Source organism: Polypterus senegalus, chromosome 5 (assembly GCF_016835505.1).
Source record: "Polypterus senegalus isolate Bchr_013 chromosome 5, ASM1683550v1, whole genome shotgun sequence".
In the NCBI taxonomy this organism is placed as follows: Eukaryota; Metazoa; Chordata; class Cladistia; order Polypteriformes; family Polypteridae; genus Polypterus; species Polypterus senegalus.
In genome coordinates this window covers 173,077,127-173,097,324 of record NC_053158.1, presented here as the reverse complement: position 1 = coordinate 173,097,324, position 20,198 = coordinate 173,077,127, and the positions used below count along the sequence as shown (strand labels likewise).

Genomic DNA, 20,198 nt, shown 5'->3' with positions numbered 1-20,198 from the left:
TAAAGAACATTTTGGAAGTTTTTCTTCTTAAAGCATGTGTAGCTCCTAACTGATGGACTAGTTTCTCACTCCATTCAAGTTGTTGACTCAATGTATTTAGGAAATGCTTAAAGTCTTTTGTTTGGTGAATTTCTTTGTAACTAATATTGACTTTGAAAGGTAATTGTTATCAAGGCAGCGTAACTAGCTTGCATTTTGTTCTGAGCTCTTCTGTTGTGAAGATCAATTTGTGAGCTTGGTTTGTAATGCTTGTTCAAAAACAGTCACCCAGACTGATGTTTACTCAATTACAATATATTGTGCTCTTCTGTAAACCACTTTGGATAAAAGCAATGCTGGTGTATTCTTGCTTTCTAAAAATGCACTATTACATTGTTTAATTGGTTTATTTTTTTAGAGATTTCTGCATAATCAATAAGCACCTCCAATGAAATATAATACTATATGTGTTTGCTACACATTTCCATTTTGCTAACATCACAAATAAAAATAAAGGTTGAATTTTGTATGAATTGGTTTGGAAAAAAAAATTAACGTAAACTATAAAGAAAGGAAATCAACTAAACTAAGATAAAGAAAAAACACATACTTCTGTAAATATGTCCTTATTAGAACAACTGTCAGTGGTCCCTTTCAGTGCCTCGTTTTTATTCTATTTGTCTATTCTTGTTATAGTTTCAGCAGATATTTTCATTGATATAGTAGATGCACTTTGATCAGCATTACCCGAATGGATAAGTCCTGCTGTTTGCTGTTATAGACAAGTCAAAGCTGGAAGCCATATTGCCTCTAGTTATGCCATAAATCAAACCTGCATTACTCTCTGGGAGAATTGTACGTCAGGCAGCATTACTAGGGATTGAGTTCGGTGTTGCTGGTTCTGTGTAGGGAACTTGCAGGATGTTAACATGTCAACAATTCCAAGCTAATCTGTGCGGCAGGTCACCTGAATTCTTTAAATTTCTGAAGTTGTCATGAAATGGAATCTTCACAAAGACAAAATGGGTTTGCAATCTCTAAAAGCAGGTCATAAAAAAGGCCAGCACAGTGACTAACCTGCCCAGAAGAGGATCACCTCAACTCAGCCAGTTCCCAAAAATTGGGAGGGGGCAAAACAACATAAAATGGTCGCAAATCTATCAAAATGCCCCACAAGAGGGAGGATAACAGTCAGCCCTGGCTTGTGAGAAAAAGGATTTTTATAAAATGATTATTTTTTTACAAAACCTAGAAAAATCCAGCAAAATGTTTTACTATAAAACACACTTTGGGTCAAAATGAAAATTGTTAAATAAATGATTACTTTAAAAAGTACAGTGATATACATGCGTCAATAGTGAAAAAAGCATAATTAAATAAAAGTCATCTAATTATGAAATACAATACCTTTATTTTATTTTGGTTCAACAATGTAGTTATCTTACACTTAATTATTATACTTTTATTTCAAAATGGCCTTATTTTTAAAACCGTTTTTATTTAACAATGTGACTTTTCCATATAGCACATTTCCGAATGGCTCTTTTTGTTTCAAAATAATTAAATGAATAAACTGCATTTTTATTCATTTCAGTTTGGCACAAATAATATTCCATATGCAACAGAGAAAAAAGAGACAAAAGGACTTGCCTAAAAGGCAAAATCCTTCTGCAAACAAGTCCCAATACACAGTCCAGAAAAATAATCCATAAACAACAATAAATAAATAAAAAAAACAAAAACAGGTCAACACGGAATGAATGATCTCAGGCTCCTGATTCTTCTATACTGACTTATATAGTCAGATGGAGGGCTCATGAGTAGTGATGTCAGCATGACCCTGCCACCTATGGCCGCACCCACAAAATACAAAAAGCATAGGAGAACATGATTTTTCACATTGAAATACATTAACACACAAATAGAAGACTGGTATCAAAAAAAGAAATGGTTAAACAAAAGCATAAAAAAGGAAAATTAACAGAGCCAGGGAACATACCCTTCAGACATATAACACCAGTATGTTTGTGGACATGATATTGAGTGTAGGTTACATCTATGTACATATTGTTTCTAGTTTTAGGGTTTGCTATCCATTACTTACAAACTTTGTACTTTCTTGCAAAACACTTAAATATATTCCGTGTGTACTGATTTTTTATAAGTCATGATGGGCAAAGGTGCCTGGTTATTAAACAATAATGCACCAGGACAACATGGTGAAACAACACATTGGTTAGCGCTGCTGCATCACCACTCAAGGAATTTCTCTCTGTTGAAATTCAAGCTCAGTAAATGTTAGGAGTTTGCATATCCTCCTGGTTTTGTTCCAGTTTTACCTCAAACATTTCAAAGACTGATGATTTTAAACACAACCCATGTGAACGTGGAAACTAAAATCTTGTTCTGGTTCCAATCCATGCTACTTTGAGTGAATGATGTTATGTTATTTTTTTTTCACAGTATGAGTGAGGCAGGAAGCAATGCTGGACAGGAAGCCGGTTCATTGCAGACAATCTACTGTAGAATAGGGCTGTTCGATATAACGATATATATCGGATGACAATATGAAAACTTCTATCGCTGCACATTACGCTATCGTTTGTTTCGTGGTGTCGCAAAATAAACTGTTTACGGCAATATTTTTTTCATTGTTTTGATGGCCACCACGGGGATGCAGACACACTAGCATGGCTGATGAAGACGAGGCAACACCAGGTAGCTCCACACAGAAGGACCTTGTTCCTAAACGAGGGGCTACCTCTGTAGTATGGAGATGGTTTGGATTTGAAGAGTCTGACACGGACCAGAAAACGGTACTGTGCAAATAATGCTGCAAACCGATCGCTACCACAGACTCCAACACAACAAACCTCTTCTACCACCTCCGCAAAAAGCACGTGAGCGAGCATGCAGAGAGTTTACAACTGAGAGGCAGGCCACGTAGGATATTACAGTTGTAAAGGTACTATTTAAACGAGCATGTTAAAAGCTTGGAAGATTAATTGCTACCAAAACAATTTGCTTAAGGCATAATTTTCCCTGCAGCGTTTGCTGTCAGCGTTAATCTTGTTAAAATTACGTTTACGCCACAACTGCATTAACACGGCAAATCTCCATTAACGAGTTACCGCGGATCGCCCCGTGCTTGGGGCTGGACGACATCAACACGTTAGCGCTGTCCAGTCCCACGCACGGGGCGATCAGCTGTAACTCATTAACAGAGATTTGCCACACTACGATGTACAAATTAACATTTTACTAGAATGTAGCCTAAAAAATATTATATTTAATATTATATATTTAATATATTTTTGTCGTAAGCCTTATTGCTGCTGCAGTTTGAAGTACAATGTTTACATTTGGTTTTGACAGTTAATGTTAGACTTGTATTTATTTTGTTTAAAGGGTTTATTGGCCTTATATAGTTTAGTTGTTAGTGCTTTGATCCTTTTATATTTAATATATGTTGTGAGAGTTATTGCTGCTACAGTTCACATTTTGTTTATGTCAGGCATTTTATATAGCAGTATTTTATATTGGGCCTTTAGTAATTTGTTTTTGAAAAGTGTTTTATATTTGACTAGCAAAATACCCGCTCAGGAGAAGTAGTGTGTTAAAGAAGCAATGAAAAGAAAAGGAAACATTTTGAAAATAACGTAACCTGATTGTCAATGTAATTGTTTTGTCACTGTTGTGAGTGATGAGTGTTGTTGTCATATATATATATATATATATATATTTACACACACACACATAAACATATATATATATATACTGTATATATATATATACATATCTATACATATACACATATATACATACATATATATCTACATATATACACACACATATACATACATACACACACATATATACACACAAATACATATATATATATATATACATACATACACACACACATATATAAACATATATATACATATACATACATATCTACATATATACACACACAGCTATTTCGTATCAGTGCAATACGCTGTTTGTTAAAACGGTTGACTCCCGCTCTAACGTGCAATAACAAATCAAATCATTCAGTTGTCTTTGCTCATATGTCATTTTAGAGCTGGACGCCTGGCATCTTTTTGGCCACAAGTTCGTTTCTGTTTGCTGTGAGGTTCTGTGTTGTGGAGATTCTCAGGATGGATTGCAGGTGCTCATCAGTGAGGCGACTCCTCTGTGCTGTTTTGTTAGTCTTTATCACTGAGAAGGGCTTCTCACACAGATATGTGCTACCAAACATGCACAAGGTTCGAGCCGCATGTAGACGGACTTTTTTTGTTCTTCAAAGTCACCAAAGCGCCGTGCAAACTCAGTGCGCTCAGTTTATCAGCAAAGTGCGATTTGGGAACACCGTAGTGACGACTTGGTTTAACATTACTTGGCAACAGGGAAAGAGGGAAAGTTGCACTGGTGCATTTGTGTCTCTCATAAAAGCAGCTTCACTTGAAATCACTTTGTGATTGTGCACGGGTAAAAACGTCCGCTGAAGTGTCAGATTCTTATTTAATTCTTCTGCTTTCTGTATCTTCTGCATTGCATTCAGGTTACCCTGATGTTTTGTCTCATAGTGCCGTCTTAGATTAAATTCTGTAATTACAGCCACATTAGCTCCACAAATGAGACACACGGGTTCAGTAAACATATACTCAGCCTCCCATCGCTTTTAAAGGCTCTATTTTCTGAATGAACTTTTCTCTCCAGCATCGTGTGAGCTAGCTTCGCAATAAGTGTTCGGCAAGGCGAGCTGAAGCGCTGCATTATGGGATCTGTAGTTTATTGTGTTACCAGCGCTTCATATACCCGGGCCATTAATAACAATAATACAGTATATAAAATGATCTCGGGCGGATATAATTACGCCGTGCGGATGTGGCCCGTGGCCCTTGAGTTTGACAAATATGAACTAAATAGAACTTGAAAAGATATATTTTTGAAATGTGATCGCGCAATTCAGATAGAGTTGACGCGCACTACAGCCTGCATCCTCCCCTCGCTCTTACTTTTTTACCGTTCATCTAATGAATACACTGAGTATGGCTTTACCAAAACAATCATTGATGGCGAATAAAGTATCCATTATTCGAGTATGTAGATCGGAATATATATATATACCCGCGTATCGCAGCGGAGAAATAGTGTGTTAAAAAAGCTAGAAAAAGAAAAGGGAACATTTTAAAAATAACGTAACATGACTGTCAATATACAGTATTTGTTTTGTGAGTGTTACTGAGTGTTGCTGTCATCAATGATTTGATTATCATTATTTCTTTCAATCAGGTTCGTATTTGTAGGATGTGTTGTGTTCAAGTTACATTCCGTGTTTGTCAATCGTTGTAAAGATGACAGGTTTCATTCATCGATTCGTTTCTTACTGCATCAATAAACAGCTCGTCTTCTTCTTTATCTGAGACCTGACACACTGCATGCACGGTTTTTTTACACTGTCTTCCTTTAGCGGGACATTGACTTTTTCCACAGTGTGCTTTGTTTCCGCAGTAGCTGGATTTAATATGCTTATCAGACGCTTCATATTTTTTGCTGCCTTTTCAATTGTATAATTCGGTTTTTGTTCAGCGCTCTTTGGAACTGTTGCCTTTTATCTCTGCACTGCGTCAGTTCACGTGAGCCGCTCGGTGTACATGCAACGAAGGTTCTCAGCTGTGCTGGTGCCATCTCGTGCTATGTCCGTGGCTGTTTTTAATGTTACCTTAGTCCTGGCACTTAAAACTTTCTCTCGCAGTTTCGCTGAGTTTGTGTCAAACACCACCCTGACCATCTCATCTTCCTCTCCATAAACACAGTCCTTAACCCGTGAATATTTAGTGGAGTTTGCTATTGGATTGCCGCTGACGGACGGCCTTATATGGGCAGGCACTAAATTACAAACGCCAGCGGCAGCCTGTCTATGAACTTAATTTAAAGTGTAGGTTTACATCGTGCTTTGTTTCCGAAGTAGCAGAACTCATCAATATGGTTGTATATTTCACTCGCTCGCTTCTTATTGTTTCGCTGCCTTCTCAATTATATAATGCATGTTTTCTTCAGCGCTTTTTTTAGGTCTTCCTGGTTTTCTATGTACTGCGTGATTACGTGGGAGGCGTGATGATGTCACACGAAACTCCGCCCCCACGGCGTTCAAGCTCATCTCCATTACAGTAAATGGAGAAAAACAGCTTCCAGTTATGACCATTACGCGTAGAATTTCGATATAAAACCTGCCCAACTTTTGTAAGGAAGCTGTAAGGAATGAACCTGCCAAATTTCAGCCTTCCACCCACACGGGAAGTTGGAGAATTAGTGATAAATCAGTGAGTGAGTGAGTGAGTGAGTGAGTGAGGGCTTTGCCTTTTATTAGTATAGATACATTAACATTTTATGTTTACATTCTAAGTCAAACATTTGCTCAAATGTTCTAAATAAAAGAACAGAAATAATTACAAGTTGAGTACTTCTCATTTTTGATTTTTTTAATTTAAATGAAAAAAAGGAGTGGTGATTATATAAACTATTCACTGAATACAAAGAAAATGTACTATATCGTGATATCGGGATATGAAATGAAATATCGGGATATAAGATTTTGGTCATATCGCACAGCCCTATGTGAAATGAAATTATGATTTTGGTTAACAGATTTTTTCACTTTGTCGAGTATAGTATTTCAATGCAAAATAGAGAAAGTAAAATATGACCTTTTTATTTTTTAGGTGAGGATGACACTCTTGCATTCAAAAAGAAAGTGACCCTGGAAAATCTGACGAGCAATGAGTTTAAAATTTGGGACCCAGAGGCAAAATGGATAGATAGTAAGTAGCAAACTACTTAAAACAAATGTTTTGGTTGTTCTTTTCATGTTTTGGCAGCAGTAATGCAGTATAAGTAAAATGAATATTTATCTGATTATGAAAGTCATGGTTATTTCATTAAATAAGGTGAGATTTATTTATGTTAAAATTATTAACCAAAATAAGTTTGGAGGTTCTAGGATTTAAATCAGAGTGATTTTTTACTCTGGTGAATAATTCTTTCTAATTTATGATGAAGGAGCAAAAAAAACTACACAATTGTCTATTATGCAGTATATACTGTAGCTTCATTCATGGGATAAACAAGATGTTGGGCGATCCAAGTCTAACTTACCCTACCAGTGTTTATTATAAAAAGTGTGCAATGTGGGTCCTCAAGTTAGACAGTGGTGGTGTCAGTACAGCAATAGAGTTAGTGTATAAGCAAGAATCTGTCATTTTTATAAGGTGTTTAGTACTGTATTACAAAATTGTAACTTTGGAATGGTGTTTGCCTGCTAGTGAAACAAAACCTTTAAAACCAGGATAAATGTGAAAGCATGTGACATTTAAAATTACCATAAGTGGCAATGTAGAATCAATTCTTATTCCAAGGTTTGCTTCTGAGGAGGTCATAGGGAGAGGGTGGCAATTGGTAGTAATATAGGTTATTTTGATATTATTTATGTTGGAAAAAGAAGCCTTCAGAAGAGGTGCTTGAGCAATTGTCACTTGACCAGTTTAAAATGCTGTCTAATGGAAACAGATGTAGGCCTCATTGGGGTGAGAGAGCCATTCTTTCTTATAAGATAACAGTAAAACCATCCCTGGGTATCCCCAGAGATTAAATTTTCCTACAGGCATTAGAAAAGAATTTCATTATTGACAGTGTCCAAAGCAGGATTCACATTAATCATTACAAAGAAACATGAAAATCTAAAATTTGCTGACGTTTGGTAATTAATAGCTCTTGGTTTTGTCCCTGTTCTAAGAAACATGATTGGAAGAAACTGTCGAGTTAAATCTTCACATCACTCCTGTGTAATATATGTTTTTTAACATTAGTTTTATCTCTCTATTATATCAAAAATGTTTTCTGTAATTTCCATGTTATTCAACCTTGACCACTCCTCTCTGAAACTGCTTATCCAAGCATCGCTCCTACTGCGCACATCATCTCTCAGTACCACCCCATGACACTCTCAGTGCTAACTTACCCTTCAGTGCAGTTGGTTATAATGGAAAGGCAAAAAGGCAAAATATCTATTCAATTTAGTAATTCATAATATTGTTTTTGAAAAGGCGTTAATGGAATTAAATTTTTTATTTACGCTTTATTACGTTTTACTTTTTTACTTCTACTTTTACTTTTTACTGTTTTATTATTAATTAGTGTTTAAAATAGACAGATATAGTGAAATACTCAAGTAACTGATTTTCTATTTATAATAACTAAGAACCAAAACCTTTTTCTCCCGCGCCTCGCATATTCTTCTGTATACCATCTCTTTAAATAGAATCACATTCTCTAATGGAGGAGTGCCCTGAAGCCCTTCAACCGCTCCGGGGATTGGTAAGCAAGCATTTGCATAAACCAAATATTTCAATGAATCCTTTGAGAATTACATTAGTTAGTGGAAGAATCTTTCAAAGTTAGAAGATTTTTTCAACATTTTTTATCGTCTTTCATCTTTCTGTTGTCTCTTTGTTGCCTACCTACAGTCTATGTTCTTGAGCATAGGTCAGTTGAAAATGGGACAATAATTAAAATTTACTGCTTTATATTTTCAAAGAACGCTTTTTAACAACAAGATTGAAAGGCTATGTCATTTACAAGAAATCTTAAACACTTTATCATACTGGCGATAATATGAGAAACATTTGCAAAACCAATATTTGGGAAGGGGTAATTGGTAGCATCAAAAGAACTGCTTGGAACAAAGTGAAGGAGCACAGTCAAGTACATATATCAAATAGCCAATACAGGTTTAGTTGAAGGTTGAACAGAGGAAAACAGAGTGCTTTATGTACTGTCTGTCTTTGCTTGCAAACAGTCCAATGAGCAACTGTAAATGTCAATATAGAGGAAGACTAATAGAGATGGGCATCACGGTGGCGCAGTGGTAACTCTGCTGCCTCACAGTAAGGAGACCTGGGTTTGCTTCCCGGGTCCTCCCTGCGTGGAGTTTGCATGTTCTCCCTGTGTCTGCGTGGGTTTCCTCCTGCAGTCCAAAGACATGCAGGTTAGGTAAATTCACAATCCTAAATTATCCCTGGTGTGTGGGTTCCTGCGGTGGGTTGGCACCCTGCCCGGGGATTTGTTCTTACCTTGTGCCCTGTGTTGGCTGACCCTGTGTTAGGATATAGCGGGTTGGGTAATGGATGGATAGATGAATAATGACTGACTGGCTGACTGACTAATAAAGACAGGGCAAGTAACTGATCGCTTAAAGATTCTCTTGGAATTTTTAAAATTTGTAATTGTTACCATTGAATTATGGACACATTTACAGTATCAACTCCAAGTGCAAAATAATCAAGTCCCAGTTGGAGTAGTCTTTTTCCATCTGTGCTGTAGCCTATGGACACATCTTTTTTAAGACTTTTTAAATGTTCATTGTACTATGAAGATGAATTCTTACAAAGGCTGAAAGGTTCTTCTTCAAAATGTGGTTATAAAAATCCACAGATTTTTCTAGTGAGGTTAGGAGCACGCGCTGATACAGTACATTGCTGCACCCACCACATGACAAACCAACTCAGGATCCCAGATTACGACTCGAGTTCAGCCATGCAATGGGTGACACCTCAGAACCACACTAATTAAGATGGAATGGAACCAATGTGAGTTTTTTTATGGTAGCCGGAGTGCCAATTCTGCCATCAACCCCCAGGTTTTTCCCTGTAGTTTGGAGGGCCTACATGCAGGGCTGGATGCAGATTAACTTCATGCCCAGGATGGATGAAGCAATTGCAGGTTAAGGGTCTTGCTCAAAAGCCTAACGAAGTAGAGTCACTTTTGGCATTTACAGGATTGAACCAGCAACCTTCTGATTGCCAATGCAGATCCCTAGTCCCAGAGCCACCACTCCGCCTCCATTGTTCTAGTGACTATACACTATTATAGATAGACAACAGTTTTAACATTACAGAAGCTATTATTGCATTGGAAGGAAGAAAAACATTCATATAATATATATACAGTAATAATATAATGTATATATAGCAAACATTAAAGTCCATCTCTTGAGTATTTGTAATAAATTATCATGAAAATGTTTGTAATTTTCCATTATTTGGTGTTTCTTGTTTCATTTTGATTTTGCTCATAATTTAATTTTTTTTAGAAACATTGTTTGTCGTTATTAAGTTATAAAATTTCATCACCCATTTTTCCATGAGCAACCCTCTCTTGTGTGTCTGATGGCTATAATGATGCATGGTTGTTAGGCATGTAATATAGCTGATATGTTACCAAATGTCCAGAAGCTGTAATTGGAGTGATGTCAGGGAGAATTTCTTATTTAAGGTGGTGGCACACTTTCAGTAGCATCCATGTTTCTGGATTGAAAACAGAACTTTGTAGCATGCATAATTAGTGCAGAGCTTTCTAAAGAGTACAGATCTTGTGTGTTATTTTGACATTGACATTTAGTGAACAATTTGGGCTTTGGTATCTTGATATGTTGGTTTTCTAGCCTAACCTAGACCCCTTACTTATTGTCTTTCATCTCCTGGTCAATATTTGTAAATCTGGCCCTTTGTGGTTTGGCATTTTTTATCACTGGCAGTACTCTCTATAAATTCAATTACTCTCATTTTATGACAGAATGGCACAACTTAATCAGAAAAGAGAGAGAGTACTGTTTGCGGATAATTTTGTTCTCTTAAATGTATCTCTGTAATCTCCAGTATGTAACAGAAAAGAGAAAAGAGTGGCCTTTTCTCTTCAAGTAAAAGGTTTAGCACCTGTCCTAAGTGGAGGAGCTCAAGTACCTTGAAGAACTGTTCATAATTGAGGAAACACGTGATTGTGAAGTTGACCAACAAATCTGTGCATTGACAGAAGTTTTGCGAACAGTGTACTGCAATGTAGAGATTATGAGGTATTATGACCTCAGGTGCATCTTTTGATTTAGACTAGTATTCAGTCTACAGTACATCCCCTTCGTCACCTATGATAGTAATCTCTAGGTAGTGGCTGAAAGAATGAAATTGCAAATATAAAAGGCAGAAATTTGTTTTCTGCCCAGGCCTACTAAGATCATTTTTTGTGATAGAGAGAAGAGCTTAAAATACCACAGGCCCTTAGAGTAGAACCACTGCTTCTCCATATTTAGGTGAGGTGATTTGGATATACAGTTACAATGCCCTGTTAGCTCCACTCACCCATTCAATACATGGCCCACTGGGAAATAAAACTGAGGTTATGCTGCAGGGGCTATACCTCTTAAATGGCCTTGGATCGTCTGGAAATTCTCCAGGAGGGCATCGAAAAAACTGCTGCGAATAGAGTGGCCAGGTCAAGTCAGCTGATTGTGCTTTCTGTTGTCTTTACCTCTAAATCTTGTTTATTTGCATACTGTATTTATAAAATTACCTCTTTAAGTGTTACTCAGTTTTTTTTTAAGTTGTAACCCTACTCAATAAGGTGTTTAAAGTTAAAATAACATATCTTAGCGCTCACATTCCATATGACAGTTTTCACTTCCATGTAAATGGAAGCTTGGTGATAGGGTCTGACATTTTTATCAAGATAAGTTTAGATTTTGATTCTACAATGTTCAGAACATCAAGAAAAGCTCCTTTTAGCATGTTGTCTGTATGTGTACCTGTGGAAAACTTCAATTTATTTTTATATCTTAAAATTGTAATCTTCATTGTGTAGAACTCCTGGTTGACAACATCCTAGCAAAGTCACAAAACATTTAGAACAAGCAGTTTCTAAGAAATCCACCTTAGCACAGAGACCTATTTAAAGTGAAAAATTCCAAAAAAATGTATCTTTCTTTTACAAACAAGTTGAACCATGGTTGTCTTTTTACTGTTTTCAGGCCTATTATTTTTTGCTCCAGTTTAGTCCAGATGATTTTACATATCCTTCTAAAACCATTTGACCTATGTCCACTGATGACTGCCGTAGAAATTGTTTGATTTAACCAGGATTTTTGCAGTCTGCTTCATTTAGTCATGGGACCAGGCCTATTGGTTTGAAATGTATTTGTATTTGTAGTTTTTGAGATACAATTTTTTTTAAATTGTGGTCAAATAGGGGTTGTCAAAGACCACCAAAGACCAGGCACAATTATTCAGACTTCCTCAAAATCCATACAATTGCAAAATACATATATATGCAGCTTTTTAACCTGAATTGACCCAATGTGTTTAATTTCAAATGAAATATTATTGAAGTTGTTTGATTTCTTCTTTATTTTACTCAACATTTATCTGTGTACATAATAAAAATTATTAAGTTAATGTACTTGATGGTATATTGTACAGTATAGTCAATTGTATTATATTGTAAAATCTTCTTTTGAGTGATTTCTGAGGTGTCACTAAAGTGTAATTTACATGGAAGTCCTGTATGGACCATTCCATACTGATTTTTCTAATTTACAGTGTGCTGTATATAAATATAGTAAATAGAAATAGCTCCCAATTTGAAAGATCAGGTTTCGTAGTAGACTATGCCAGTTTCACCAGGTAGGATATGTTGTGTTTTTTTTACACATCTATTAACAATACATTAATATAAGCAACCAGTCAGCTTTCCACAAGAGTGCCTTTCTATTTAAAATTTCACATAATGAGTGGATATTTTTCCACAAACAAGATTACATAATTACATACCTTATTTCAGAGCTGGAAAAAGCATACAATAATTTAAAATCATACAGAGAAATGTTAAGATCAAATAGGTGATACTTAAAACAGGCCGCAATTGATGCTAATCTTGATATCTGTCATGCTGTAGACGCTGACTCCCCAGAGCGCCGTCACCCCAAATAAGGTATCAGAGAGCATATGTTCAATACAACAGCATTAGACTCTCCAAAGGTGTAAAATACAAGTCATCCTCTCCTTTGTGTGGCACAACAGTCTGTCTAATTAAGCTTAATATGCCATATAGTAATAGACTGCATACAACAGTCACCCCAGCAATTAAAAGTGTCAGAAAATAATATTTAGTTGTAGATTTACATTGCATTTTTTATTGGAAGATTTTTTTCCTTTCTGTTTTATTTGAAATATGCATGGATGAAATGGGTGCATAGTAAAGAGCAGTGCAGTCTTACAGCTGCAGGATATTGGGATTGAATCCAGGCCTTCTCACTGTGGGTGGATTTATTATATTCTCCTGTGTCTATGTGGTTTTTTTTTCTGGATACTCAAGTGTTACTTAAACATCTCATAAATGTACCCTTTGGGCTAATTGGTGTCTGTGTATTGTCTTTGTGTGAGTAAGTGTGGGAGGATGCATGAGTGTACCTTTTGATAGACTGGCACCATATCCAGGGTTGCTTTGTGCCTGTTGATTCAGAGCACAAGCTCCCTAATCTCCACACAATACTGCAACTGGATTATGTTTTATACAATATACCCGTTCATCTATCCATGTATTCTTGTCTCAGCCCTCCTTTGCATTAGTTTGCAAAGTGTTCCTAGCATGTTTGCAGAGTTATTATTCAAATTCCTGTCTGGCCAAAGTTCTAATAAATTTGCACATTCTGTTAATTTCTATATGTGCTTTTCTCTGGTTTTACTCCAACATTCACACCCCAAAATGTACATGTGTTAGATTATTTGGAGGTGGTACATTGGCCTCCCATGATTGAATGGTAGATATGCGGGTGAATTTCCTGTAGAGGCTTCCCACTTGGTACAAGACTGATTCTTGCCTTGCACCTGTTGATACTGGGATAGCTTCCACAACAGTAAACTAGATTAAGTGAATTCCATAATGAACTGAGAGAAAATGATTTGCTGTGAGCTCCCATCATGAAGTATCTCAATTTGATGATTTGTACTTTGGTGAACTGCTGGTGGTCAGTTGTGAACCTGGAGCATCTGGCTCAGAAGCAAGCTCCTTGCTGCATGAGTTTAAGGAATAACTCCTTTAGTCAGCTGCACAGAGACCACTTCTAAACACTGTGAGCAGGATAGTTTCTGGTGATGCCAGCTGAACTCTCTAACTCTGTCAGCTCCCACCATTTATGTGCGGTGTCGCCACTACACTCCACACATCCACAGTGTAAATATCCCCGTTGGCAAGTAAATTGCTATTGACTCACATCCCAAACCATTTCATTTAACAATGGTCTGCACACGGCTGACTAAATGAGTTACCAACACTACAAGGAGCTTACTTCTGAGCATGTGGAAGCACAAAGCACCCCCGTTTGAAGATTTGCATTTTAGTGAAGTGCTGGTGGACAGGTGTGAACCTTCTTCCTCATGCTCAGGCGTGAGCTCCTTGTAGTGTGAGTTAGAAGAGTAACTAATTTAATCAGCCATGTAGACACCATTTTTAACCACTTTGAGTGGATCCTTGTCATGTTAGCTGAACTCTCTCTGTCAGCCCCTACCTTTTCTGTGCAGCATCTCCACTGCACTCCACATATCAACAGTTCAAATCCCACCCTTGTCACCAAGTGAATTGCCTTAGATTCACACCACAAATTTATCTCCATTTTGAAGATTTGCATAGTGGTGAACTGCCGATGGTCAGTTGTAAGCCACTAGTATCTTTCTCAGAAGCAAGCTCCTTGTAGTGTGAGCTACAAGAGTAACGTGTTTAGTCAGTCTCACAGTGACCGCTTTTAAACACTGTGAGTGGAGCGTGTCCAGGTGGCGTCAGCTGAACTCTCTGTTAGCCCCCACCTTTTCTGTGCAGCATTACCGCTACACTCTGTACACCCACAGTGCAAACTCCATACTTGTTGCTGAGTGAATTTCCATGGACTCACACCACAACACTTCTCAGTTTGAAGATTTGCTTTGTGGTGAACGACAAGCAGTCAGTTGTGAATCTACAGCATCTGAAGAAGTGACCTCCTTGTAGAAGGAGCTAAAGGAGCAGCTGATTTAATGAGCCTCACAGAGATTAGTTTTAAACTCTGTGAACGAAGCGCTTCTTCATGATATCAGCTGAACTCTGTCATTGTCAGGTCAACACTACTACAGATGGATATTTACTGCTTTTAAAATTACAAAATAAATGCATAGACTATTATTACCCATACTTACCAATGTTTTGCTAGTACATTCTTTCATTTAATTTCCTTTTCTAATGTCTGATTTTTCTGAATATTACTTTCTTACCCTTTATTTGAACAGTAAAACTGGCCTGTCTTAATCTCTTCAGGCATTGTATCGAGTATTAATGTTTTTAAAGATCGGTAATTCTTTTAAATGTATTTTCTTTTATACTCCAATCTGTATTTTACATCTAGAAAAAGAGTACAATTCTTTATGGTGAAACATATCCTCAAGGGTTGCTTTTCTTTACTAGAAGCTATACAAATATGGTCAACTGAAAAAAGCCAAGCTGTTTTTTAACTATTGTTTGGCTACTTAGTCATTTATGTCCTTGAGCAAATTTTACTCTGTATTGTTATTCTGTTTTGTGTTTTTTAATCTACCTGTGAAAAAAGACAATCCTCTGTGAGGCATTTATAACATAGTAAGCTGTTTGATGTATTTGTGTGTCCTTTCCCTTCAAATTGGCTTGAAACCCTAAAGGATGGAGTGGTGCTAAACAAATGGATATGTTACTTTCATGAGATAAGATAATGGACTATGGTATTTTCAGCAACTGAGACATATTTGCCCACAGCTGTGACTACAAAATATAAGAATTTGAAAAATGAAAGCACATTTCTTTTCTTTTTTCCTCTAAACTCCCTGTGGTTATAGACAATGAGGAAGAAAAATAATTACCTAAAACTAGAGTTAGGAAAATAAATCAGAGTCCTTTTAACCACAAACCCTACTTTATGTGGTTGACAAAGTGGTGCCCTGTGACTAGCAAAGTCATGCCAGCTTGGTATTCCACTGATACAACTCAGATATTTTGTGGCAGCTCAGATTGAAGAATCTGGTTTTTGCTTTGTAAGAGGATGTGGTATAGCAGGTCCACAGCTCAGAAAAGAGGGCTGTTTTTAAAAGTAAATAATTAATTGGTGGCTCAATCTCCATGGGTGTGTGCACTCATGCAGCTGCAGGGAGTTGGTGGAGTAATTGGGGCGAGAAGGTGAAAGTGTGGACTTTCTCAATTGCTTCAGAGGCTTCCTGCAGTGGTTGATCGAGACACTGCCACCCCGGAGCCTTATAAGAACGAGCTGGCAAGAATAAGACTGATCAGAAGAAAAGATGGAGGTTAAAGGAGGGAGAGCAGAAAGGCGGAAATGAGAGAGAGTCAGGGTGAGCAGGCGACAAAGTAGGCAGACAGTCAGGAGGAAGTCCCAAGTGAAGCATGTAAACAGCGCTCGGGGGCTGATGGCCACTCCAGCTGAGTGACATGAGTGGAGAGGCAGCTTGGCTGCAGGGGACTGAGAGTCTGAGAGAGGCGTTCTGTGGGTGGTGCCATGGACCACAAGGACACAAGACCACTGTGGCTGCAGTTTTTTGTTCCAACCAGCTTCTGTTTTTAATTGGACTCCTAGGCTAACTAAGTGAATTGTTAGTTCCCAAATTTTGTGTTTTGGGAACAATACAGAAATTAGAATGTTAAGGTTTGGTAAAATATATATATATATATATATATATATATATATATATGTATATATATATATATATATATATATGTATATATATACATATTTATGTATATATTTATATACATATATATAAATGTTAAAATGTACTAAGTAGTTATATGGGAATAAAGTCTCTTTCTCTTTTTGACAATGTTTTCATCTTGATTTTCAATCTACCTTTCCTGGTGTTCTGATTCTTTAAGTCATCCATTTTTTACTAATTAGTGGCTCTAGTGCTGAAGTAGTTGCAGCCTTTCGTGATTCAGGGTTGTTTTCCTGGGTGTCTGCTCTGCTCGTTTTTGTCATTATTATTAAGATACAACTAAGGAAGCAAACTGCACAGATAAAGGGCAAAACATAATGAAATCAACAAAACAGAGTTAAGCTTTTAAATCTATAGCAAAAATGGAAATATTTCTAAATGTCTTATACTGTAAATGTAAAAATCATGCTGCTGTACTTTCCCCAAATGTAGAATAAGAGAAAAAAAATATCAGCTAATTAAATGTGTTATCAGTTGTTGTCACTAATTATAAATCTGGTTGAAACAAAAACCTGGAACCACAGTGGGCCCCCAGGACTGACTTTGCCCACCCCTGCCTTAGACCATATGCAGGATCTCTGGTTAGACAGCAGCTCTAAGCATTGTGTCACCCTGCCCACACACACATTTTATAGTAATAGGCTAATTCTACCTCCTTTGGTGAATGGGCTTAAAACAGGGCTGCCGGATTCATTTTGCCAAAGACATCTTCTTTCTTAGTGATTTTATTACAGTCACAATATTTAAAAAGGGCTTTTTCCACATTTTAAATTTTACTGCCATGTTACTTGATTTAATAAGGATTGGTCCTAATATCATAAGTGTTCTCAGTCAGAGTCCATAATTATCCAGATAAAACTCTGGTACTATGAATTGCCATGATCATTTCTGATGAGGATATCACATTGCATGTGTCTGTGTTCAAATATCAGGAATTGGTTGTAGTTAAAGAGATGATAATGTTAAGGAAAAGAAATAGCTCTTTTTACTAAGAGCTGTGAAAAGGCAAACTTGTACACACAAAAAGGAGTTTGGAAAGACATCTTACGGCTATTTTAAAAGTCTTCTATTGAGTGCAGACACAGAAAAACTAGAAGGTGAATTAGGACAAGATTTCAACATTGTGTGAGATGTATCTTCTCATTATCCTTAATAACAAAAAGAGGCTTTGTGGGTCGCCATCCAAGAGCTATTTTAACTTATCAAGATGCGCAATTTTTCGTGTTTCCGTTTTATTTAAATAAAATGTTTCATGCTACTAAGTAGTAAAATAAACAGGTAATTGAAAGTAACACTTTCATCATGATATTTTTAGTTAAAAATATCTGAAGACCAGCAGAAGGTCTGTTTCTGTATAAAGACTGAAGTCATGGTGTTTGGCCTTGTTTCACTTTTTCCTAAAAAATATGTGAATGATTTTTTTTTAATGTTTCAGTTAAAATTATTACTTGATGAAGGTACTGTTGTGGGGACATCCAAGATGTTTCTCTTTATGTTTTTCTTTGCTGAAAATAACAGAGTGGAGGGGAGGCATGGCATTATTGGATTGAATTTTTATTGCCCTTCCTGTTTCAGCTTTAAATGGCTGGTCACGTGGCTCAATTGCAGGTATGAAATGAATTAAACCCACTTAGAGCTTGGTGACAGTGTACGGGCCTATCAGTCCATCCATTTTCTTAGCGTGATTAATATACTTCTGTGATTACAGGAAGGTGTCCTATTATATTGACAACATAAAACAAGCACACATACACTGCAATGTGTTCTTCAAATTCACTTAAAGAACACAGTATAAGATGCATAATTGGTCTCAGAGTTCACCAGGAGGCAGATATCTGCCAGTATACAACATTCGGAACAAGGTTATCCACACTAATGTGAAATTAGAGCAAATAGCCCCTTATGAACTAAAAATTTCCACAGAGTATCACCCTTAGGCCGTTTCAGCCTTAATTATTATCAATAATTAGCTCAGACAGCTAGGCCAGATTTTAAATGCATAACAGTTTTTACAGTTCTTTAGTGCACATTATTTACTGACTGGCAAATCTAAATTGGCTTTGTATGAGTGTGTCCTAAAATAGGCAACTTCCCAGTCTAGAAATGTTTTATGAATTGCAGGCCATCTTGCCAGGATGGGTTGTATGCCTCCTAACTAACCCTAAATTATGATAAACAGGCTCAGAAAAAGAATGAATGGTTGGTTTATTTAGTTTTCGTTTACTGAGCAGATTCAAGTAAATCGATTGAACTGATTCACAAATGGAAGTGAAATAAATATGTATAACTGGGTGACAAAAGTTAGGAAAAATTGTAATTTGCTAAATCATTATTATGGAACACCTGGCAAGACATTTTTGTAGGGTATATACTCCAAGTTAATAAATTAAATGTTGCACAGAAAACAGCATACATTATTACTGTAAGCTGGTTTTCATGATAAAAATTTGAAAGCTCAGTTTTAAAAGAGTAATAACCCTTTGAAATAATTTGATAGCTAAGATAATTTCACTTGAGATCAGTGTAAGGAATCAATGCCTAGCAGAAAATACTTTGAGTATAAGCACAGGCAAAGAACAATGAGCCTTGATGAGCTAAAGCTCTGTGTTGCAAAGTTTTTTTTTCTTTTTTAAAAATAAAGAATTTAATTATACTTACAATTAAAGGCATTACTTAAATGGTATTAATTTTATACTAATAATATTGTATTCTTAAAGGATAAGTTCTTTGTTAATGATCATGGTATATAATAATTTACCACATAAAATTGAAGTTTTTTTGCAGCTAATAATGGGGCTAAAAGGTATTCGAGTCAATATGTGACTTTGAAGCAGCAAAGTTTTCGATTTAAGAAAACATGCTTTCCACATTTATAAAGCATCCTTGTGATGACGAAAGGAAATTAGAAATAATTATTTTAATACAGACCAATTCTATCACAGATTCCTTGTCCTCTTTTTCTTGAGGTGAGAATGCATTTCCTATTCACTCATCTGCTCACAGCCACCATCATGAGTGGAATTATGAAAACCCCACAAGCCCCAGGACAAATCTATATTCTCCTTATAACCCTACCTTTCCTTCTGCAGGTCTGTTTCTGAAGTGTTCTGCCATGACTTATAGCAACAGACAGGTGTGCACTCAAATAATATCATGGTGATTTGGCACTGCTAAAGTGGCCCAAATATGTGTGTGTATGTGTGTGTGTGTTTGTTCACCTTGTCCAGATATTGCTCATGCATTATACCTAATGCTTGCTGGCAAAGACTCCAGCTGCCCTGGAATGCTATCCTGGAAAAGTTGGTGAGGAAGATGAATGGAATTTTACTATCAATATAATTGTGCCTATAGCAGAGAAAGATATTTAAATAGCCATTTGAAGTGGTTTGAACACCAAGTTATGATGTCTCCTGGGGTCCTCCCATGAGAGGTATAGCAGGCATCACCAATCAAATGAAGACAGTCAGAATCAAGATATACTGTTAAGATTATATCTTCAGACTGGCTTGGGAGTATCTGCTAATTCTCAGGAGGTGTTGAAGAAAACTATTTAAGGATAGACTGGCCTGATAAACTGATCCCCACCTTGTTGCCTTAGCATTTCTA

At 36.6% G+C, this 20,198-nt stretch overlaps 1 protein-coding gene across 2 annotated transcripts in view; it reads left to right on the top strand.

The window, feature by feature from the left end:
- The window catches only part of dpp6a (dipeptidyl-peptidase 6a), a 937,255-nt gene that overhangs the window by 595,889 nt on the left and 321,168 nt on the right, over window positions 1–20,198 (top strand). For both annotated transcript variants that reach the window (XM_039753634.1, XM_039753633.1), the window contains exon 3: window positions 6,711–6,809. In XM_039753634.1, coding sequence (XP_039609568.1) covers window positions 6,711–6,809 — 99 coding nt within the window. The remainder of the gene's footprint in view (window positions 1–6,710; window positions 6,810–20,198) is intronic.